General features: G+C 50.6%; 1 protein-coding gene across 8 annotated transcripts in view; it reads left to right on the plus strand.

Moving 5' to 3' along the window:
- The window catches only part of LOC309891356 (keratin, type II cytoskeletal cochleal), a 36857-nt gene extending 14632 nt beyond the window's left edge, over positions 1-22225 (plus strand). For 6 of the 8 annotated variants that reach the window (XM_082785716.1, XM_082785715.1, XM_082785714.1 and 3 more), the window contains 9 exons: positions 12315-13129; positions 13898-14106; positions 16653-16713; positions 17127-17222; positions 17979-18143; positions 18287-18412; positions 19662-19882; positions 20400-20434; positions 20969-22225. In XM_082785716.1, the coding sequence (XP_082641842.1) occupies positions 12755-13129; positions 13898-14106; positions 16653-16713; positions 17127-17222; positions 17979-18143; positions 18287-18412; positions 19662-19882; positions 20400-20434; positions 20969-21153 (1473 nt within the window). In that variant the 5' untranslated portion in view covers positions 12315-12754 and the 3' untranslated portion in view covers positions 21154-22225. The remainder of the gene's footprint in view (positions 1-12314; positions 13130-13897; positions 14107-16652; positions 16714-17126; positions 17223-17978; positions 18144-18286; positions 18413-19661; positions 19883-20399; positions 20435-20968) is intronic. The other 2 variants (XM_082785720.1, XM_082785721.1) reach the window with 2 other exon arrangements.
- Positions 22226-23887: the final 1662 nt, after the last annotated feature.

Consider the following 23887-nt stretch of genomic DNA (forward strand, 5'->3'; position numbering starts at 1 on the left):
AATAAATTCTAGCCTGCTGAGGTGGCACGCCCTTAAATACTTGTTTGGACCTAGGCATAAACCAACGTTGGACACGGCTCTCTTGAAAGCGTTTTCCTGCTTTAGCTCAGTTTCTCATGTGAAAAAGCAGGACAGAAGAACACCCACTTCTGCCTCCTTTGCTTGATTAGCATTGCAGCGTTCTCAGGAAAGGGGATGGTCTTCTCTGCCCCAAATCTGCAATTTCCATTTTGTGGGAAAGCTGCTGTTTTTTATGGACTGCTTCTGCCCCACGTTGGAAGGCAAGCTGGGAATTTCCCTGCTGAATGAAGTGGGAGAAAACTTGGGTCTGTCACAGACCTGCTCCAATAAGAAATGTGTCTGATGATAGTAGGGGTTTCTGTCTTTAAAAGAGCTTCCCAGGGAAGCTGACCCATTCTGGTGGGGTTATCCTTTTCTTCAAGTGTAGTTTCAGTGTTTTGCCAAGAACAGCGTGCTTTCCCAATGGCACATCCATCTTGCCTCACGTGTTTCCTGTGATAATCCATCTGAATACAGAGTCCCTCGCTCAATGGATCAGTGTCAGATTTTCCAGCTTAATCCCGATGCTTAATTTTGAGGATTAAATCAAAATATATGGTTGAGAGATGACAAAGCTCATGGCTCTCGCAAGGTGAGGTGAGATTATCTCATCGTGGGCTGCTCGTTTGTGGCTTTGTGGTTGCAGGCACATCAGTGTTGCTGATTAGCATCAGGTCACGGGGCCACGTGGCAGGTTTTTTGCTTCATCTTGTACCGAGGGCAGTTGTGATGGCTCCCTAGGAATGATCCCTCCAAGGGAAGGAGATAGAGGTGAAATTAAGCTAGTTCAATTTAATAGCAGCTGCGAGCTGTGTTCTGCACGGAGCTAGGCTGGGTGCTAGCACGATGGTGTTTTGCAATATCCCAGGGAGTGCTGCTGCAGAGAAAGCGCTGCTGGTCACTGCGTTGGCAACCACATCTCCCTGAGCATCAGTCCCCACTCCTTTCTCCTGCAAGCATCGATCCTTTGTCTCCCCATTATCTTTTCCTTGAAGTGAAACTTCTAACACTGGCTCCAGCCTGTAAGAACATCCAGTCTGGCTGAAATAGCATCGCGCAGTGCAGAATGTCAGGGTTTAAAACAAGAACAAACGTTTGTCCAGATCTAGTTGTAACATTCTGGTTTTGGAGTCCTGGTTCCTGTATAGGATCACTTACTATATCCCGTGTTCTCTCTGCTAGGTGCTGCTCAGGTGCTGGGGAGGGAAGCAGGATCGCTCTGCCATGGAAAGATGCTGGAGGAAGATGGCTGAGGATTAAAGCTCCCTTTCATGCTTGGGAAAGGCGGGATGGAAAGCTATTTTCCAGGGGTAGCAATGGGGCCTCTCTGCTCTGAGATGAGCAAGGTTTTTCAAAGCTCTGCCTCCTTCCAGGAGGACGGGTATAATTTGCTGTAACCCTCTAAGGAAAGTGTGCGCAAGTGGTCATCTGCTGGCAGGTGATGTGAGGATATGTGGGAAGAGCTTGCAAAGAGAGGATTATCTTGCTTTCTGACCTCTCCTTTCTAGGCACCAAGCTGAAGCTCCTGTGGTCCCACCTGCTTGGCAGTGGGGTGAGATGGGGACCCAAACTTGCCCCTTTAGGGAAGAGAGTGCTGCTGCTGGGTCCTAGGGAACCTTAATTTCAGTCTAGTGAGAGCATTACTCCTCGGCAGTGCTCCAACAGCCCGACCTGATCCTGAGATTGATGCTGCTCTTTGGTCTTTTAGGCGCACTTAAACGTGGAAACCGGTGACCCTGTTCCAGGGATGGAGAAGGGCGGGCTGCTTCACACGGTGTGCAGCCAAAGCCTCGCTGCGTGTTTCTCTCCCTTGCTGTCTTCCCTGCCCTGTGGGAGAGGCAGTGCTGAGTCAGGGTGTTTTTTTCTCTTCCTGCTGATGTTCTCGATGCTCCTCCTCAGCCAGGTATTTGGTTCAATTTGGAAATGGCTGTTCTCCAAAATCTGGCTTTGAGATTTGGTGCCAGCCGTGTTGACTGCCCAGCAAAACAAGCTGAAAAAAGGATCTGAAGCAAGGGGGTTGGGCCGGATGATCTTCAGAGGTCCCTTCCAACCACAACCATTCTGTGATTCTGTGAACAGGAGGGGTGGAGATGTGATGAAGATGAGGTGGAGAATGTGATGAAGGGTTCAGCCACCTCCAGCCTGTGTCCTGCCCGTGTCTGTGCAGCCTGATCTGGCTTGATCCTGATCCCTTCAGATGAAGGAGCTACCACCCAAAGATGCTGAGTGACCTGAGGGTCTCCCATTTTGGAGATGTTTTTGCAGCAAGGCAATGCATTGCTTCGAGCTTGCGGTGTGGTTGTTTGGTAGGTTGAGGTCTGGGGGTGGGCACGGGGCAGCTGAAGCCACCACGGGGTCACTTGTGGGTGGTTAAGCCTCTGTGCAAACAAACCTGGAGCCTTGTCACCTTTCCCTTGGTACATGGAGATTTATCCCAGCCATCTGGCAAAGCACCTTGTAGGGCTATTGGCTCAATGTATGTATGCTTAGTAAAATAATTTATATATTGAGATTCCATAAGTAATTGCTGTTTATTAAGTATGGGTAACGTATGAAGCATGAATGGCGAATCAGCATTTGCCCCAAGGAATCAGAATGATTAAGGTTAAGCAAGACAGAGACAGGGCTAAGGGGTGCAGAGAGCCACGGAGGTAATGAGTGGGTCAGCAGGACTTGTTTAAGCCTTGTCAGGCACGCGAGGAGCATCTGGAGTGGGAGCTGTGTGTGGTGGGGCAAGTGACACATCGCAGGGGAATGGCTGATAGCGTGGCCACAGGTAGGACAAGGCAGAGCAGCTGCAGGTTCCTGGTTCCAGAGAGCTAAGTTTGGTCCCCAAAGCTTCAGGTTTAAAACCAAAAACGAACCAGAAGAAAGCCCCTGATTGCTTTTGTTAAATTGGCTGCTGGCTCATCCCGTGATAGCGAAGGCATTTACCTGCTCGTAGGCTGGAGACAGGTTCTGGAGACAGCCGTGGGGCTGCAGGCCAGCAGAGCTGGGTTTGTGGCGAGGGGCTTTGATCGCAGAGACGCCTTAGTTCAGCTGTTTCTCAGCCCGGCTCCGCGGTGCCTGGTGGAGAAGGGAAGGTGCCGGCCTGGGCTGGAGGCACGGCCAGAGCAGCGCTGTGGCAGGAGAGCTGGGGACATGCCAGTGACCACAGGGCTGCGTGCTAATTTGGGCCCACGTGTGGTTTGCCATTGCTTTCCTTGTCTGCTGCTGCCCAGCCCTGGGGGGACGGTGCTGGGCACCGAGGGAAGCGCTGCAGCTGCCTTACCCAAGCTGGATGGGGACAGCACGGCTGGGGAGGGAGCTGCACCCCAGCTCTGGGGCTTTGGGGATGTTGCTGGGGGGGCTGCCTGGGGATTGCTCTCCCGCTTTCCCCAGCTCCGCTTCATCCTTGCTTTTTCCCTCTGTTTTCTTTTCGTACCCATCCAAACTTCTAGTGTTACGTTTTCATCCTTTCCTCCTCTTTTTGTTCCTTTATGTGCGTGCCCAAACCCATCCACATCCCCTTCCTCCTTCCAGCCTGCTGCCCCCTCCCCTCCTCTCGGATTTCTGGGTGCAACATCGAGCAGCTCAAACTGCCATCTAAATCACTTCCCCAAAACAGACGTCACTTGCAAAGAATTTATAGAAGGGCTTGGAAGGCAGGACAGGACGTGCCCACATCTGCTTCGCGCTCAGGTTTCCAACCCATCTGCTGCACTTTTGCTCATGTAGTTTCCAGGAAATGTCAAGTTTTGAAAGAAGAAGGAAAAAAAGTCAGGCTAATTAAGTGGTGGTGACATCACTCGTTTCTGCTGCGGTGCCGCAGCCTCTTCCCTCCCCGCTGTGCAGAGTGGCTGGGTGATACCGTCCGTGCCTAGGGCTCTGCCCTGGGCCACTGCATCCCATCATCTCCAGAATAAAGGGACATGGTTTCATCTCAGAAACCGCTGCTTTTTCTGTCAGCTGAAGGCTGTTCCAGAGTCTGAATCTCTGGGTGTCCTCAGCTGTCCATCGCCACCGGTCCCAGTGCCAACCAGTGGGCTCTTAGAGCCCACTCTTTATTTAGAGCTGTGTTGGAGCCTGGCTCCTTTCTACTAACCTGTTCTGTTACTTTGGCAAATGGCTTTTCCTTTCTCCTTGTCCCTGCTTGTAAAAAAGGCATAAATGAGACAGAGTGTGAGGATTTACTGCTTAGTGTTTCTCAATCCACACTTGGGCAAATGACTTCATTCCTTTTAGACAGCACCCAGTATCCACCACTCCGATTACAATCTGGCTCTGTGCTCTTGTGTCACTTTTAATTAGGCATTTTGTTTCTGCATTGTGTGTCATTCTCACATGGTTTGCAGCATAAATAATGATGCATTGTGTTTCAGTGGGTACTGCGAGCCTTTAGCTCTTAATGAGGTTGCATGGATATTTATGAAGCCGTGTACCTGTTTTGCAACATGCAGGTTGCAAGGCTAAAACACGCTGGGATCTCTCTGTGGAGAGAGAAAAGACCTGAAGTATCAAGGTGATGCTTGGTAGGTGGGCATCTGCCTTGGGAATTGCAGAAACCTGTAATTTTGCCCCAAGGTGGGGATTGTTGGCTATGATCGGAGCAAGCCCAGCCTGCAGCAGCTCCTCTCTTAAAATCAGCGTTGCAGAAGTGAGTCCAGAAATGTAAAGGAAGCAAAAAAAAAAAAACTCTGAGGTCACATGAGGCAAGGTGTTTTGGGGGTGTCTTGTCTTTCTGCGAGGACTGGGGCTCCTGCTACTTGTGTCCTCAGGTGGGAAAAGAAGGGGACAGTGTCACTGCTTGGTGAGGCAGCTTTGGTAGCACAGACTGGGAACAAGGAGATGTGGGACCCCCAGAAGACTGGGTGGGAGCTGCTTAAGCTGCCTTCTCCAGTGCCTCCATGCCCCTCACTTGCTTTGTGCCTGCTCTTTTCAGAGGCCACGTGCCCAAACCATCAGGCCGTAGGTCTGTATTTACCTCTTTTTTCCAGCTGCTTACGTTGACTGCATCTCATTCTCCCTTACTTCCCACCTTGTGCCACCAACACCTTTCTGGAATGAAGGCAAAGAAGTCACCCAGCTGTGCCCACACCTTTCCACAGCTCTCCTCGGGGCGCGTTGTCGTGCTGCACGCGTTGTAAGTGATGCAACCCGAGGCTCCTCGGCATGGGCAGAGGCAGCGGGCACGGCAGCTCCTGGTCACTGCTTGCTGGGCTGCAGAGGGGCAGTTGCTGCGTGCATGGTTTTCGTGCTGTGTTACCTTCGGGTCCAGCTAGCTCCTGGACCTTCCTCTTCGCAGCTCAGCGTGCGGTCGGGAGCTGCTTGCTGTCCCGACATGTCTGCAAGGGAAGCTTTGGCACCAAATGGCGTGCCCTGTAGCGTAGCTCAGCGGGTTCGTACTACGCACGCCACTCAGGCACGGGCCCAAGTCAGCACCTTGAGGCAGAGAGAGGAATCGCCCGCTCCTCTCGCTCCGGCTTGGCTTTGGAGGGCAGTTACGGGGTGGTACGGCGGGGCTGTGTGTGCACGTGCAAAGGCCCCGTGCATCGGCACGTGCACGCGTGTGTCAGGCTCAGGCCGGTGCTAAGCCCAGGAGGAAGCCTGTAATCCTTGTTAAATCTGGTACCTGATCTGATTCACCCTGATTTTAATTCCTGGGGTCAAATTCTACACGACTGATTCATGCCTGGTGCATGCAGTAAACTGGGAGCTCGGTCCTGCCTTGTATGGCCCTTAAAAAGCTTTCATGTAGAAAATAGAAAAAAATAGAAAAAAGCTTTTCTATAGAAAAGCGAGGTAGAGCTCTGCTCAAGCCTCTTGCTGCAGGTGAAGGGCCGTGTGTAGGAACAAAGCATCCTCAGCATCGCGGAGAGCTGCTCTCAGTCCTAGCACAAGCAGGGCTGTTTTGCTGTTTCGCCTTTTCTCCCATTTCTGCCAAACCTCCCTCCTCCCTCGCTGTCCTCACGTAACGTGGAAGCCTGCCCCAGGCTGAGCTGGTGGCTGGGGGGTGGTTTTGGGGTTGGTGTCGGGAGGAGCCCGGCTGGGTGCTGGGGCTGGAGGAGGTTTCTGCGAGCAGCCGGCATGGCCCTGGGTAGCCCCAGCTCCACCGGGCTGATCCGCTGGGGCTGATCATCCCTCCCCTCCCACATACCTGGAAAGGCTCCCTCGGGTGAGATCACCCAGCGATGACAACAATAATTAGATGTAAAATTTATTGATTATGGCGATACATGACACAGACCTGCCACACCCTCTGCTGCCATCAGCAGCCAGGGCTTGGCTCCCCGGCAGGTCCAAGGCTGCAGTCTTGCCCTTTGCTCTTACTGTAAAACCTGATACCAGGCCCTTAGCTAGGAAAGGACGGGAGGAAAAGGGGCTTTGCACCTTCCTTTTTGGCTTTCATTTGAAGCCATCGGGTTTGTTATATTTGGGTTAAAAGCGCTGGAAAGTTTTCATTAGACTTTTTGCTGGCCGAAGTATAAATACAGCGATAAAACACGGGGCCAGCATGGCAGCAGGCAGCTGGGAAGTACTGGAGCTCAGATCGTGGGGAGGGAAGAAAACAGAAAATGTTTTACAGTCCTGGGACAAAGCACTTACCTCCCCCTTAGAGCTGAAATGGCCCCTCTGGAGGCAAAGGTTATCATTTCATCTTCATGATTATAGCTGTAATAAAATACTCATAACGAATTAATCATTTGAATATTATTTACCTTTGTTTTTCAGCTGTGACTCATCCATGGGGACATCCTACCCCTCCCTGGCTCTACCCCCTTCCCTTTGGTGACTTGTTTCTGCTCCTCAGCCTTGCACAAAACCATTTGGGCTTACGCAGGCTGGGCTGCAACTTCCATTTTTGTGCACCGAGTGCGTAAAATGCCTGCAGGTCCTCGTGGGAAACGTCCCTGCAGAGGATGGCCCCAGTGCTTGGCCAGGAGAAGCTGCCTCTGGTGGAACAAACCACCTCTGTAGCAGGAGAGCAGCCTGCACCAAATCTGCTGGGGTTTTTGCGATCTAACGTGCCGAGGATTCAAATAAATATTGACAGCCGCTCATCTGCTAAGGCGTAGCTATGTGCTCAGGGAGCGGAGGGAGGCAATATGGGCTTTATTCCTGCCTCTCCCACGGACTTCCTGTCTGCAGGACAGTTTATCTAAAACACTGCGTACGGCTCCGTGTTGTTCTTTGTTGTTTTTCTTCCTTAGGAGCTGGTATTGGGCAACAGATCTGTTTGGACAGCTTTGATTTTGCGAAAGATCTTGGAATTTGTAATTGGGGCCAGAGGCTGCAGAGCAGCTTTGCTCCCGCGTAGTCACCGGGGTGAAGATGGTTGTTTGTATTGTGGTAGCTATTAAGACACCCAGTTGTCGTCCCTAATGAGGCTGTGCCGAGGGCTGTACAAACAAGGCTGATTGAGGATGGCTGTCATGTTGGGAGCTACATATTTTGGGAGAAGTCAGTCCTTAATCCTTCCTGACCGTGGAGACGGAGCATCAGTCGGTGTAAGCCGGCGTTGTGCTGCTGACTCTGCCCGATCTGTGTCAGATGAGGCGAAATTTTGATAAGAGCATTTCTTCCTGATGACTGTGCAGGACCATTTCTCTCCTTCCCTGCTCCAATCTCCTTGCTCAGGTTACGATGGCGTTATCCTTGAACCGAGGCGTGCATCAGGCCTGCAGCCTCCTGTAGCAGTGCAGGGTACCTGTGCTGCTGATGCCCGCTCCGAACGGCGTCTGTTAGTTTGCAATTGAGTTAATTAAACAGGAACAGGGGAAGATCTCACACCACATGCAATCTCATTGCCACAGGCTGTAGCAAGCAGGGGTAACGGGGAGAAACATCCCTCACCAGCAGCTCAACGTGCTGGTCGAGGTGCAGCCTCCATGGGAAGAGTTAAACAGCTGATGGATGGCTGGAGGCTGAAGAAGCATGGCCAGAGGAAGGACCGCGATATAATGACCCTGTGCTTTTGTGCTGGCCAGCGTGTATTGCTTGAGATGGATGGACTCTGCTCTGCCCCAGCGTGCCCGCTCTGTGCCGTGTGTGTACCTGCAGAGGTGGGATCAGACCAGCTGCTAGCAGCTGGAACCGACCAACAGATGCACCAGGCCAGGCTCAAAATGTTGCTCTGTGTCATTCTGTGGGGACAAAACCTGGATTTTCCATTCTATTCTGAGACACCGTTTCCAGAAAAGCAGAGCCCAGCATTGGCCAGGACTGGCAGTTTCACCTTGGCTCTGAGAATTGCAGTATTTTTGTTTGTTTGTTTGTTTTCCTCGAGGCTTTAGCTGCAGGAGTGACTCTTGACTTTCATGTAAAAATTGTCCATGTAATTATGATTATACATAATTATAGCTATATTTATAGTTATTCCTTCATGATTTCTTGTAATCATCAGATCTTGTAATTTGGGGGAGAGGGGAAAAAAAAAAACAAAACTGCTTTAAATGCATGGAAAGGAGGCTGGAGAGGGGAGAAAGTCCATAGCTTGAATGCCTCCCCCATGCGTCAGGCACGGAGAGCTTTTGCTGATGCCTTCCCAGGCAGGATCCGTGCAGGCCGCCTGCATGGGCTGGGTGTGCTTGTTTGTCCAGGAGCTCGTGGCAACGGGCAGCAGTTCCCATAGCAGCAGCCGCAGCGCAGGGTGTGAGCAATCCTTGTGCAAACGGGGCAGGAGGCACACGGGGCTCGAGCCGGGGGGCCGGGGAGCCCCACTGCCGTGCCGAGCGGGTGGAAAATAAAGCGGGGAGGATCCAGGGGCAGCAGCTCGGAGCTCTGCTGGCGGCTGTTTTTGTGCTGTTACCTAAAAGCCTCTGGGTTTAGACCGGTGCCTTTTGTGCGTTTCAGGTAGCAGGACTGGCACGGCCCGTTCTGGGCTCGAGGAGCTGCTTCCCAGCAGTGGATTACGTGGCCAGCAGCAGGCAGCGCTCCAGGAGCAGCGAGGGGCTGAGCCGAGGGCTTCCCAGCCAGGCAGGGCGAGGAGGAGCGGTGAGGTGCAGCTCCTGGAGGGCAGGAGCTTGCTGGAAGCCTCGTTGTTAACATGGAGCTGGCTCTGTCCCCCGGGCAAGCAGCCTCTGGCTGTTCCTGCAGGTCCCGTGGTGCCGCCCTCAGTACTGAGACTGCTCAGCCTCACTGCAGAAAGGAGAGGTGTAGCTGGCTAGTTAGGTGAGACCCATCGCAGCAGCTTCCAGCTCTGATGGAGACGGGACTTTGCAGTGTAAATGGTGCCAGTGCACGGCCTCTGCGATTTGCCAAGGGCATTGGAGCAGAGAGAGGCCCCAGGAGTGGTTCAAGGTCTCCAGAAAAGCCACTTGATTATGAAGTCTGAGGATTCATTCTATCCAACAGAAGGCCAAGAGGGTGGTGACTTAAAAGGAAAATCCTACCAGGTTCAAGGGAGCTGTTCCAGGGCTTCGGAAGTGGGCAGTGGCAGAAAATTAAAGACATCAATTAAACAACCTCAAATTAGGCACAGTGCCCTGAGTTGTAGCAGGAGGGTTCCTGCTGCAGGGTAATGAACTGTACCAAGGTACCAGCCTCGGAACAAATGAATCCTTCAAATCACCAGCCGTCGCCTTTTGGAGAAGTTGCTTTCAAGCAAGCAGGTGGATGAGCTGTGGCATTACAGCGAGCTTTATCACCTGAGTGACGCGGGAAGTACAAATCTAATCCTCTGGGTTCAATAAGCACCTTGTCTGGACGTGGCTTGTGTTTGGGCATCTGTACATCACATACAGTGCCTGCAGTTGGGGCAGTCAGAGAACAAGTTCCCTCTGGAGCAATCTCTCGATATTCCTATGAATTCCTATGAGTTGTTGATGACCCGGAGACTTTTATCACTGATGGTACTCTAGGAGCCAGCTGCTGAAAGGGGGAGCTGTGATTGCAGCGTGGGGGAAATCTTCAGCGTGGCAGCTTTATTGGCATTGCATTTGGGTGCTGTTATCAAGAGTAACAGCCTGACAGCGTCGTTCTCTAATGGCACCATGAGTGCCTTGTCATTCTCTTCTGATACCCCAGTCATCAGACCACCAAAACACTGCTGGTCGTTAAGACACTAACTAATTTATGACTCAGTGCTGAAGCACTTTGGAGCAGTAATCACAAACCAGGACTGCGCTGTGCAAACACAAAACCTAAGGGCACTCCCTGCTCCAGAAAGCTTTCAAACCAAACACTGCAATCTAAGCACACAGCAAGAGATAGCCCACGGATATCGACTGAGGGTGAGGAAACAACAGACACTGAGCGGTGTAATAACGTGTTCTTAAAGCAATTTTGCTCATTTGTAAAGACTTCTTCCTCTTCCTTTAGGATGTGGCCGCATTTGATTCCCCCCACGCCCCCTCTCAGGGCTGGAATTTTAATCTCGGTACGCTTCATGAAGGATTTTCGGAGGGTTTTGTCACTTGTGCCTCTGGCCAGCTTTGTGAGCGCTGGTGCACAGCGACAGGGTGTTCCTGGCTTGGGTGTGCAGGGGCTGGCATGGTGTCACACCAAGCAGAACAGTCACAGTGTCAAAGCATTCACTTCCCCAAAAGGGTGTTTAACCGGTCCATACAGTGTCTTCCCTGTTACCCAACCAGAATCCCCAGGGGTCATTCGAATGGGCTTGGAAGCATTTACTGGTCCCTGCGGTTGTGAAAGAATGCGGCGTTGTCATGGCATCTCAGCAACACAAAGAGACTCTGCCTGTGACAGCCAGGATCACAGGATCCTGCTTTGGCTTAACCTGGCTTGAAACTGGATTTAAATGGGGAACGTTCGCATTGCAAGTTGGGTTGTGATAAGGACAGGGGATCTGAACAGGCTAGCTGCAGAGCTGGGAGCTGGGAGTGTGCACAAGCGTGGTACAGGAGGCTTTCCTGCTTCACTGCTGCACTACCTGGGCTGCGAATGGAACAGAAGAGAGCTTGAACTTCGAATGGAAGATAGACTCATCCTCCCTTAAAATCAGTAGTGCTGCACGGTGGTCATTGCGATCAGAAAAAATGACTTTTAATGGATCTGGCCCTTGATAGCGCAAAGCAGGGTGAAGTTCAGCTCTCTTACTGCTGAACGGGTGGTTCCTTTGAGGCTGCTGGGAACAGCTTTGCCTTTGTGATAGGTTATCTGACAGCAGGGTTGTATTTCACCTGGCTGGATTGCTTTCTGGTTTGCATGTTGTGTTGTGCAAAAGTCCTGTCTGCTGATGTAGGGGAGTCGAGGCTGGAAAGCAGCCTGATAAAATCCAGCAGCTAGAATTTGCCTTGGTGGGAGTTATTCTTGCCTAACTGTAGAACTCGTAAATGGTACTTTCAGATTCAATTCCCACCCTCCCAAGACAACCCAGAGGAGTTGCAGGAAAGCAGCCTGTCTCCGTGAACTCAGAAGTACTTTCAGCCAAGTAACATAGCTGGAGACTTCTGCCTTGTTGCTCTCTGCATATGGATGAAAGGAACCATAGCTGGTCTGCAGCAGCCAGCAGGTCAGGGATAGCTGGGTATGCGTAACGTGGAAGTTTGCTTTACGCTCAGTGAATCTTTTTTTTTTGGTGATGGAAGCTGAGCCAGCTTTCAGGACAGCGAAGGATCTTGCCTCATATGTCTCTGTCGGGCTCAGTCTCCCCCTTTCCCTTTTTGAAACAGAATTTCCTTTTCGTAGCTGGGATCTCCATTCAATTTCTATTCTCCCCGCAAAGAAGGAAGTACATAGTTTGAATGGGCTGTGGCCAGAAAATGTAGCCTGCACTATCTTACTGTCCTGATGGGAGGAAGATCTGAAGGGTGACACATTCAAGATAGCCTTTGAAATCTCCCGGAGGATTTATGACCTGATAACAGAGAGTTCTGTCCCGTCAAGGCTATTAAAAATGCAGAAAGCCTGTAAAACCGTTTTTTTATGTCTCTGCTGTTTCTGCATAGCAACACTGAAGTTAAAGCAGAAATCTCTCCTTCTGAGTCTGGACTGGCACGTTGGGCATTTCCACACGCAGGGTGCAACCTGCTTCGACCACCTTTATTTTAGAGCTACCAGGAGAGAGGAGATGAAAATGTGCCCAGGGTCAGCTGCAGCATATCTCTTCTGCTACCTCATTTTCCTGCATGGAGCAGGCGCCCTGCTGGGTGCTGCTGGCAGAGCGTGGTGTGTGTGCGTCCGAGGCTGCAGCTGGCTTTGGTCGATATTAAACTCAGCTGCACCTTATCTCCTTCGTGCTGGTGCACGGGGGGAGCCGCCTGCTCCCTGGTAGAGTCAAAAAATCAATGCACGTTCCCCTTTTCTCATTTCAGCATCCCTTTATGCAAGGAGGGAGGAACAGAGAAGCCTTGAGGACACGGAGATCGGACCTGTCCTGTTCTAATTCTCTGCCCAGGTTGATCGGAGGAGCCCGTGCTTCCTGTCCCTCGGCTGCACATGTGGCAGAGGCAAAGGGAGGCACGGAACAAAGCCAGGTCTGAGCGCCAGGACACGGCGCCAGGTGTGTCCTGTCCCCCTTCCCTGGCCCTTCCCTTCGAGTTCAGCAGGTTGTCGGAGGGTGGGAAGGTTGCCAGGCACACCCAGCTCGGAAGGCAGTAAAACGATCCCTCTTTTGCCCTCGAGCCAAGCCCAGCTCTTCTAACGGATAAAAGGAGAAGCGAGTCAGGAGAGCTCACTTGCCTCCCTGGTCTCCAGTACAGCTTTCCCGAGCTTTTGAAGGGTGGGGGATACCGAAGGCACCCTCTGAGCAGCCATGTCCCGGTCTGTGAGTTTCAGCTCTCGCTCTGTGGCAGTCCCAGGGGTCAGCCAAATGCGGGTCAGCACCGTCTCCTCCACCCGCGGAGGAGTGGGTGCCGGCTTTGGCAGCTCCAGCCTCTACAACCTCGGCTCCACCAACAAGCGGATCTCCCTTGGAGGTGGCAGCTCCTACAGCGTTCGGTCTGGATACGGCTACGGTGGCATGGGATTCGGTGGAGGAGTCCCCGGGGGCATTCAGGAGGTCACCATTAACCAGAGCCTCCTGACACCCCTCAACCTGGAGATCGACCCCAATATCCAGCGGGTGCGGAAGGAGGAGAAGGAGCAGATCAAGACCCTCAACAACAGGTTCGCCTCCTTCATCGACAAGGTGAGGTGTCGGAAAGACTGAGTGCTCTGGGGATACTGCTTAAAGTAGGCCTTACCCAAACCTCCCTCAGCTCGTGTGGGGGGGTTCACAAAATGGCTTGGGGTCACGTCTTCAGCACCAAGGTGTGATTTGCCTGTTACAATCCAGTAACTTACTAAAGCCCTGCTTTCATTGCTGTCAGCAGTGGATTTTGCCCTGCTTAGGCCAGCTTTATGCCTCCTTTACACGGCCCATAAAATGGGCGCAGGCTTTAAAGATCAATTTGTACCTGAGCCGATCTGCACACCACCAAATTCAGGGAGGAGGGGGCCTCCTGGAGAGGAGTTGACTCAGTGGAACAGACCATGATGGGCTTACTGTGTTTGTTTGCTCTGCCCTGTACCCCTGCAGCTTTGCTATCTCCCACCAATTGATTGTATGTCCTGTGTTGTAAAGTTCGGCTCAGGCATCCTCAAAATGCTAGGAATCCAGACCTGGAGTTTGGTAATTGGCTGACTCTGAGGTTTCTGGATGGCTTCTTTCATGTGTCAGGCAAGCAGAATCTGCTTATCTTTAATTCAAACAAAGCCTTAATGTCATAAGGCAAGCCCCAGAGCAGCCATGCTCCCTCTGGTTTTTATCACCCTTCAGAATTCAGGTGTTTCCTGTGAGCACTGTGAATTCTTCAGATACCATCCACAGCCCATCCTCACCCCAAGATCCAAACTCAGCAATGTCAGCTCTCCCCTTCCTCCTGCTTTTACAAATGACCCCTTGGTTGCTTTTCAGGTCCGGTTCCTGGAGCAGCAAAACAAAATGCTGGAGACCAAATGGAGCCTTCTCCAGGACCAAAAGACTGCCCGGAGTAACATCGCTCCCATGTTTGAGGCGTACATCAACAACCTGAGACGCCAGCTGGATGGGTTGTTGAATGACAAAGGGCGTTTGGAGGGTGAACTGAAGAACATGCAGGATCTTGTTGAGGACTTCAAGGCCAAGTAATGTATAATTTAACCTTCTAACGGTACAGTTGAAGTTGACAGCAGCTAGCAGGTCATTTGGCAGAGATGCCCCTAGTTTTTCTGCTAGGGAGGGAGTTTTGTGTTGCTTCGTTTCAATCATGAGCTAGGTGGCTGGTCCAGGAAAGCTGCCTGGATTGCTTGGTGTTCCTGGCACCTTGTTCCCACATGGCCTTCAGTGGCTCCATCCTTTTGACTCTGCTTGGAGCCTCCTCGGGGATGGCTTCATACTTGGGGTTGGGCAGGCCTCTGGGTCTGTAGGAACCCCATCAGAGCTCTGCAGTTTGGCAGGCAGTAGGTGAACCACTGCTTGTTCTGTGGGGAGGTAATGGAGCAAGCGACTTGCAATTTTTAAGCAATTTTTCTGTCCAAATCATGTCGGGGAGGAGTCCCGTGAAGAAAGTAGCCTTTGTCCCAGCCTGTGCCCAACCCAGCTGTACAGGAGAATGCCTTTAAAAAAAAAAAAAAAAAAGGAAAGAAAGAAAAGAGGGAGCTGGCAAACTGGATCAAGCAGGAACTGAAAAAGCATACAGATCTGATAATCCCCAGGGTGTGTTTAGGGAAAGTCAATACCCAGTAATTCCCAAGGAGGTGCACGGGAATTACGTTTTCCCCCAGCCCTGCTCAGTTACTCCTGTTCTGTGCTCATCCACAGTTGCACCTTGCTTCTCTGCAAGGCAGCAGCAAGGAGCTGGTTTGTGCCCAGAGACGTTGGAGCCCTAATCTCAGTTGTGTGTCACATGAATGTAAGGTGCACAGGTGCATATTCATCCTTCCAGCTTGGGGGCTCCTGCTGGGAAGCTAAACCCTGGAGGGGAAGGGGAGCAGCAGTTAGGAGTAAGATGCTAGTGCTGCAGCAGGAGCAAGGACGTAGTAACTTGTTCAGAACCTGCTTCTCCCTGTTTATATGAAGAAAATTTCAACTTCAAAGTCAAATACCTAAAACATAACTAGCCCTGTCTATATCTATTGCCTTGTTTTCATACGTTCAATTTACAGAGCAATTCACCATTTGTGTCAGGGGTAGGGGTGGAGATTTATATGCACAAGGTCCCAGGGGATGAGATTCGGTCCCTTAGTTGGCCACGGCCCTGACTAAGGGTGTGGTTCGAAGCAAGCAGGGGTAGGAACGGGCTGGATCCTTGCTGTCTGTGCGGCTCGGTGCAGGGCGTGCCAAGGTGTGGCAGGGTGCTGGGCTTCCCTTGGGAGTTAATGGAGAACCTGGAATGATTTGTTGGTGGTTCATTGACCAGCTTAGCAGAGTTCTCCCTGGAAATGGAACTGGGCAAACCATTCTTGAAAAATTCAGGTGGTAGGGTTTTTTCTGTTTTGTTTTAAACCAATTTCTGGTCATCTCTGCTGGAGGCTAGGCCCTGATTCTCTTCCCTTTTGCACACAGGACACATGCACGTAATGTCCATGCCATATATCGATTTGCAATAGCAGCGGATGCAGCTCATTGACCTTGAAAGGGATAACGCCCCTTTATACCAGTGTGATGGCAGGCTTCCAGTGCAGAGCAGAAGGGGAGTTACATAAAGACTCTCAAAACTGAAATAGCTCACGCTTTGGAAGGCAAATTACAGTGCTAGCCATACAATGGCTGTGTAAATAAACAGAGCAGTGTTCTTACTTTGCCAACAGCAACTCCAAAACAGCTGGCCAGAGCGGTTCCTGCTCTGTTCCTTTGGATGGCTTAGAGAATCCATACAGCAGGTTCCTGCTGTTTGGATCAGCAGGTTGGCTGTATGCACAATGCTGAAAAGCAGGCTCTGAGATCCAGGCTTGCAAGTGGTACAAGTCAGTGGAGCATGGCTGATATCTGCTGAGGATCTAGCTCATTACACGTGAAGGCAAACACCTAAAAAAGTGATGGTGCCAGTATTGGAAGTTTGTGGGGCTTTAAAGCGTAGCTACTCTGTGCAGTACGAGAATAACTGCGCTTAGTTCTTACACGTGATCGGCACCTGCAGCATATTCTCATGTGTCTGGAATAAGGAAGTGCAGAGTGAATGTAGCTTTAAAAACCTCTTCATCAGCATAGAGGAATTTGTTCACCTGCTTGCACCTCTTCTGCATTTGTATGTGCTCTGTCAATGGTCAAGTGAAAAAACTGAGAGCCTCGGGACGCAGACTACAGCCCCACAGGCAGGACATCCCTGGGCTGTCTGTGAGTGAGAATAATGAGCAGAAATCTCCCTAAGCATAGTGAATTCTAATGAATGTGGGAGAATGTGGTGAGAAATTCTTTCCAGCTTAGCGGTAACGGCGCTGCGGACCACAGCAGTTTTCAGGCATCAGCTTGTTCAAACAGTACCATCAAGCTGTGGCAGACAGCTGGCACCTCCTGTGTAAAAAATATACGTGCCTCAGTGGTGCAGCAAACCTCTGCCCATGGCTGGCTTGCTTGGGGAAGTCAGAGACTGATGAGGTGGTTCACAAATGGGGAGAGAGAAAAGGGAACTGGGGTAATGCTTCACTGTGACCAGGCTCTAACTTAACACCGATCCCTTTTCTTCTGGCAGGTACGAAGATGAAATCAACAAGCGCACAGTAGCAGAGAATGAGTTTGTGGTGCTCAAGAAGGTGCGTGCCGTGGGTATTAGCTGGGCCTGATCAAATACGTTTGCAGCCCTTCTCCCCCTTTTGTCCCTGCAATCCCTTTGCTACGGCTCTGCCTGGAGACCCACAGGGGAAGAACTGGAGATCTCATTTCTGCCTCAGTGTGGGCACCAAGGTCCCTATAGGAACCTAGGAAGGAGTGCCAGATTTTACCAATCTCACGGATGATGATATCTTTCTTTGGGGATGTGTTGTGGCATTTCCTAAGGCCTCTGTCCTTTTAAAATTCCCAAAGTCAGAGGGATCGTGAGGCTTTCACAGTCTGTGTTGTCCAAACTGACAGTGGGCACACGGCTGCTATTGAGGGCACACAAGGTTGGGTGGACTTAGTCATCAAAGCTACAGCAATCTCATAGGATTATCACTCTTTTTTTAAGGATGTGGATGCCGCCTACATGAACAAAGTGGAGCTGGAGGCCAAGGTGGATGCACTGACGGATGAGATTAACTTCCTGAGATCTCTCTATGAAGCGGTAAGTTCCTTTCTGCTTCTTGTGGGTGCTGCAATGTAGTACTGCAAGTAGGTGAAGAACTGTGGATGGTGACTGGGAAAATTATTATGCTGTTTCTAGAGGTGAGAATGGTGATGGAGAGATTGAGTCTTCCCTTCCGTAAGCAAAAACAAGTACAGGTTCTGTGAATTCTCACTGTGGTTTTTCCCTGTCTGTGATATGAGATGGATTTATTGCAAAGGTGGCAGGGACATGTATCTTTTTTGAATGCAGTTAGTATGAAAACAAGAAAAACAATGCATTAGACCCAATGCTGTAGTGCTGGTGTGTGTTTGTGTGTGTCTGTGCTGTCTGAGAGAAAGGAAAGCTCCTTGTCCCAGGCCTCTTTTATCCTCTGATACCTTCTATTTGCAAGAGACTGATGCAACTCTGCACATTGCACCCTTGTGTGATATGGTGGAAGTGGGGCCCTGCTTTGTGGTGAAGCTGATGCTCAAACTTCTCAGGCTAACATTTCATGCTGAGGTCTTATCTCAGGAAAGGAGTAAACTAACCTTGCTCTTAAGCTGTCAGTGATAAGCAGAGCCATTTCTGCTGCTGTTTGTTACTTTGTGCTTTTCAAGATTGATGTGATTCAATTTACTTTTAGTTAGTGATAGTTCTGATGACTTTCTTCTGCCTCCCTTTTCCTTTCCTTCTGATACTCTCTAATTGGCTACCAAAAGAGAGGCCCTTGACAGTCAGTGATTAACAGTATGTTTTTAATGTAACTGCCAGGAACTTCGTGAGCTGCAGTCCCAGATCTCTGACACATCTGTGGTGCTGTCCATGGATAACAGTCGAAACCTGGACCTGGACAGCATCATTGCAGAGGTCAAAGCACAGTATGAGGATATTGCCAACAGGAGTCGGGCAGAGGCTGAGTCCTGGTACCAGAGCAAGGTGAGTTATGGGAGAGATAAGGGCAGTAACGGCTCCTGTTACTACATCTATCCTGTTTGTGGTGATTGGGGGGAGATGTAGTAGCATCTAACAGGCTGCCTGGCTGACTCCATCCTTTCTTGTGCTGCTGTTTTGTGTCACAGTATGAGGCACTGCAGGTCACTGCTGGGAAACACGGAGATGACCTGCGCAACACGAAGAACGAGATCTCAGAGATAAACCGCATGATCCAGAGGCTGCAGGGTGAAATTGAAAATGCGAAGGCCCAGGTGAGGAGCTGCCTTTGTTTTCCTGCCGCAGAGCAGTGGATTTAGCAGCAACAGGCTTCCCAGGAGCGAGGCTTGTAACACAGCATCTGCTAGGAACAGTTTGCTGATAGTTGCAACGATCGCACTGAAGGATGTCAGTTCTGCAGGAGGGAGAAACTGTGTCATGAGCTAGGTAATGCTGAGAGGGAGCTGAACTGTAGGGGAGAGTATGTCTGCAAAGGGACCCGTGAGCACTTTGCAAAGGGAGCCCTTTCCAAAGGGTAAGGCTGAACATAGCAACCCTCCCAGCCACTCACAGTCCTTGTGCCTTCTTGCTGCTGGGATCTTTGTCCACTCCCTTTCTGCAGTAGGGAACACCATGTTTGGGCACACAAAGGAATTTTTCAGCTGTATAGGAGTTCTGTTTGCTTTCTCCAGGGGTGGTTATCACTTTATCAAAACGCCTGGTGAAAGCCAGACCAGTGAGTGGTTCAAACCATGTTGGGGCTGAATACGGGCTGCAAATAACCAGAGTGCACAGGCTGGAGATAAGCCATTGTGATTCATCCATTTGTGTTTATTTGGTTTCAGGGCAGGGATGTTTCAGCACACATTTACAAGTAAAGAGCTGACCTGGTGCAGCTCTCTTAATAATGAATGAGAGTGTAAAGCACATATGTTCATTGTGAGCCCTTCCTGCCAAACATGGAGCTTTCTGGAGGTACAAGGGGCACTGCTGAGGGTGGCACATCAAGTGCCAGCTTGATGTGGCCCCACAGGGATGCTTTTGGGGTATGTGTGTTGTTTGTTAACTGCAGGTCTGCTCGAGTCCATGCTTGCCTCACATCAAAGCTTACTGGAGACCAACTGGCTGTGAACAAGCTCTGGGGCATAACAGGAGAGAAAATCTGAGTTTGCATTAACCCCAAGTGTTGTGCAATTGTGTGCAGTGTGGGTGGGCTGAGAAAGTGAGGGTCACCTGAAAGTCTTATGAAAATGTAGCCAGTGGAGAGAGAAACAGGGTCAGATAAATTGCCTTTTAAAAGAACATTTATTGGAATAAGGTGAGCCTCCTTTGCAGGCTGATCTCCCTCCAGTGCTCCCCCGAAATGTGTAGGCATGAATTTCTTTGGGTCTAATTCGAACAGATGGCCCCAGTGCTCTTATAGTCACAGAGCTGGGCTGGTCTGTAGGTGCCAGAAGTCCATGGGTGGTAGTGTTCTCCGCCAAGGAGACGGGATGCCCACCGACACGCTCTCTGTCACTGCAGCGTGCCAAGCTGGAGGCTGCCATTGCTGAAGCTGAGGAGCGCGGTGAGATGGCTGTCAGAGATGCCAAGGCAAAGCTGGAGGAGCTCGAGGCAGCTCTGCAGAAGGCGAAGCAGGACATGGCCCGGCAGCTGCGCGAGTACCAGGAGCTGATGAACGTCAAGCTGGCCCTGGACATTGAGATCGCGACCTACAGGAAGCTGCTGGAGGGCGAGGAGAGCAGGTGGGTGCAGTCCGTGGATTTTACATGATGAAGGGTCCAGCCCTTTGTATCATGACAACATGAGGGCCCAATTCCAGTTTCTGGAAGGAGATATGGAAGAGAAAACCTTGCATTTTAAACTGATTTTTGGTCCTGAAAGTGTTTTGGCTTGCCAAATTGGCAAGCTCTAGGGAAAAATTGATACTTTGGGTGAAAACATACAAAGAAATAAGACTCATTTTCCATTGTACATTTGATGCTATGGCAGAAAATTTCCAAGTGGTTTAAATCCCCATGGAATTAGGAGAGAGCTTTTGTGCTTTTTTAGTCCCCCCCAGGTGATAACAGAGCTTGTAAATGTAGGGCCAGAACAAAGCGCTGGATGGCACACTTATCTTGTCTGAATTATTTACAACAGCAGTAATAACTCACTGCCATTGTCTTCATCCTCTGCACTGAGGCCCTGGGGGAACACTGAGTAATGCACAGCCTAACCCGTCCTCTTCCTTTTTGCCTTTGTGTTTTTCTGCTCCAACAGGTTGGCTGGTGATGGAGTTGGCAGCGTCAATATCTGTGAGTTGATTTTATAATTTGTAATAGTTACACATAGCCATATGCCTACAGAAAGTACAGGGGGGGGGCAGCTGGGTCTGCTTGCAGGAGCCTGGTTGTGCCCTGCCTTAATTTCTGCAACCAAGTTCACCCCTTCTTAAATGGGAGCCCACCAGGACAGAATTTGATAGTGGCAGATTTCAGTTTTAACTCATCTGCATAGCTGGTGAACATGCCCACGGCCTCTCTGGTGCACCAAGAGATGAGCTGAATGTGTTCATGATTTGGGGTTCCCAGTGCTATGGGAGGTCTTGAGCCAGACTGGAGGAGGGGGTGGGCTGCTCAGCCTTTGCACGCCTCTGGTTTAGCACAGAGCTAAGTGCTGTGGCCAAACTGCAGCAAGGAAGCTGTATCCTGAGCCTCATGTTTTGCAGAAAGTCATAGAAAATTGTCATCTGCTTGCTGAAATTTAAAGATGCCCTTTGCACGAGGGTGCCAAAGTGGGTTTGGGGTTCCCTCACACTGACATTTGGTTTGCTTCTCTCTGTGCCTCAGCTGTGGTCAGCTCCAGCGGTGGAGGTGGCTACAGCAGCTCCAGTGGATTCCTGGGAGGAGGAGTCAGAGGAGGCCTTAACCTGGGAGCAGGCATGGGCAGTGGGGCACTCGGCTTCTCCTCTGGGGGTGCTACCAAATCCTACACTGTCACCACAACCTCGTCCACCAGAAGCTTCAGGAAGTAACCACAGGAGCGGAAATCGGCGGTTTCCCACTACACGGGAGGAGGGAAAACATAGAAAAGTTGTGTTGCCTTTTTTAGGACAAATTGGCTGCAAAATTTCTGCAGTGATGAATGAATTGGAATAAGAGATACCAGAGTACCTGACCCTGCCACATCACGCCTAAGGCTTGAACCTGCACTGTTGAACTCAGCGGGAACCATTCCACTGAGAGCAGGTTCAAGCCTGTAGGGTGAAATTTATCCAGGGAAGCAGGCAGGGTAATGCTTTTTGTTACTTGTGTGCATGATGCCCCCTGCTCAGGGCTGGATTTCACCCTTTGAAGGGCAAAGCAATCATTTGAGTGGCAAGCTTTTCCACATTTCTGCTGTGGTTTTACAAAAGAGACCAGAAGATTATCTCCATCTAAATATGATTTGGAAGACTTTATTCCCTTAGGCTCCTCAGAAAATGCCAACCCGTGTCGAGATTTCAGCCTGGGATTGTTTTCTTAAAATATACCAGGAAGAAAACAGTTGAAACTGTTTTGGGTTTCTCCTTATATTTTGGTGAAATTGGCTCAGAAATGGGATGGAGCAATTCTCATCTGAATGAAGCTAATTTCTTACCGAAGGCAATGAAGACGTTAACTTCCAGCCTTCATGTAACAAAATAGCTCATAAACCAGCCCCCACCTCCCCATTTCATCTCCCTAAAAGAAACCCAAAGCTTAAGGGGTATGAAATTGCTTCAAATTTATAAGTAGCACACTAAAAGGGGAGATAATATTCTCCATTCTTGGGTGCCTCTGTTTACTACCCGATATTTCAAAGCAAAACTAGTGATATGTGGTGTCTCTACTACAGCTAGGGAAAAAACGTTTTGTTGATGTATCATTACAATGACTATTTGTTCCTGCCAAAATGTGTCTTCAACATAAACGTGCCAGATAAACAGGTTGTTACTGCAGTAGGAAGAATTTTTAAATAAACAAGTCAAAGGAACTGTTGTATTGCATGCTCTGCCATGTCCTAGCAGCGTATCTTGGTTGACATTTTATGCCTTTGTGGTCTGGGAGTTTGTCATGGGGTCGTTAATAAAGTTTCCCTATTGCATGCTTCTTCAGTCCCAGCCGAGTTCCTCCTGTGTGCTGCCCTGGATGCTCAGGAGCTTGGATAAACCTCCCGTGTTCTCACCTTCCTCCCGTCTCCAGAGCCTGCTCCTGGCCATGGCCCTTGGAGCAGTGCCACACTGTGGTCAGGAGCAGCATTTAGGGTTTGCTGCCTGCTAGCTTTCACTCCTGGGTAAATTTCATTTGTTTTGCACCGAGTCTGGGCATTAGGGTGACGGGACTGGTTTTGTTCGAGCAGTTGGGCCCTGCCCTGAGCTGAGCCAAGCTGGGACCGTGCCCTTCCTGAGCACCATTTGCTCAGCGGAGAGGAGCTAAACCTTGCAAGAGATGCTTCACTTGCAGGCAGCCGAAGCTCAGAGAAGTGAATCTGGACGATTGCTGCATGAGGTCAGCTCCTTCCTGCTCCTTTTGGGCAGCATGGGTGAGAAGCGGTCACCCCAGGGTGCCTTGTGCTTACCCCCACCCCTCTCATGGGGCCACGGTGCAGATGTGGGGCGAGCCCTTGGTGTAGCTGCTGCTGCTGAAGGCATCACCCTGGTGGGAAGAGGACCAGCAGAGGTTTTGTAGTCACTGGGGAAAACTTCTTCCTCCAGTGTGAGGATGGCTGTGAGACTGCTAAGGCCTGTAGGATGCTTTGCCTGGGACAGACCCGGGCACCACCCCAGCCCCATTGCCCCAGTGCCCAGCACAGCTCTGCACCTTGTGCGGTGCTCAGCCTGCGTCTGGTTTTACTACACACGTGGCACTAAGAGCAGGGAGGGAGGAACCCGGTGTGCCCAGCAGAGCCGTGCTATCAGCAGCCCGGCACGCCCAGCTCGCGGCTTTTATCTTGCAGCCAAAAAAGCAAAAGAAAATAAAATCCCCTGAAGTTAATTGAAACAAAGAGCTCAAAGAAAGACGTTGCCCTGATGTTTTTGGCAGGAGATGACACTGTGCTGTCTTTTGCAAGGCTCTGTGATACTTGGTGGGGGATCGAGGGTCTCTCCTAGCATTACAGGAGATTAGCAGGGCTATGTCTCTATTGCAGAACGACATCTGCTGCACAGTGAAAGGGAAAAGGAAAAAGGGCATCTGCACACCTGAGGAGATGCTGTGGAGTGTGAGGCTGTGGAGATGGATGCACGTTGTGCTTTCTGCTCGTTCTGTGGGTCTGGGCTTGGCTCAGTCTGGGGTCGCAAGAGGAGCAGGTCAAAATTTAATCTCTCTTATTCAGAGGGAATGCTGGCATACCCTGAATTCGTGCAAAGCCAGGTGTTTCCTGAATCTCTCGTTGGATTCAGAAGAAATAATTCTCCTTGAGAAGCAGCTTTGCAACACGAGAGGTTTTTTTACTTCCAGATGGAGACAGAGGTGACCCATGAACTGCTGGCACCCCCCCATGGCACAGCCCTCCGTCAAGGAAACATTAGCAGTGCTGCCCCTGCCAGGCTGAGCAACACATGACCCACAAAGAAGGCCTTTTTTGGCCTCGCTGTTTTGCAGCAGTGATTAAGAAGGATAATGAGCACCTGAAATGTGCATAAAATCATGCACAAAGGGCGTTCCTGTCGGTGTGGGGCTGCGAGGTTGGGAACGTGCCTGGTCCAGATGCTGGAGTGGCCCCAGCAAACTGCTGTGGTTCGCAGA

This window comes from Aythya marila (genome assembly GCF_965140915.1).
Source record: "Aythya marila genome assembly, contig: HAP1_HAP1_SCAFFOLD_193, whole genome shotgun sequence".
NCBI lineage: Eukaryota > Metazoa > Chordata > Aves > Anseriformes > Anatidae > Aythya > Aythya marila.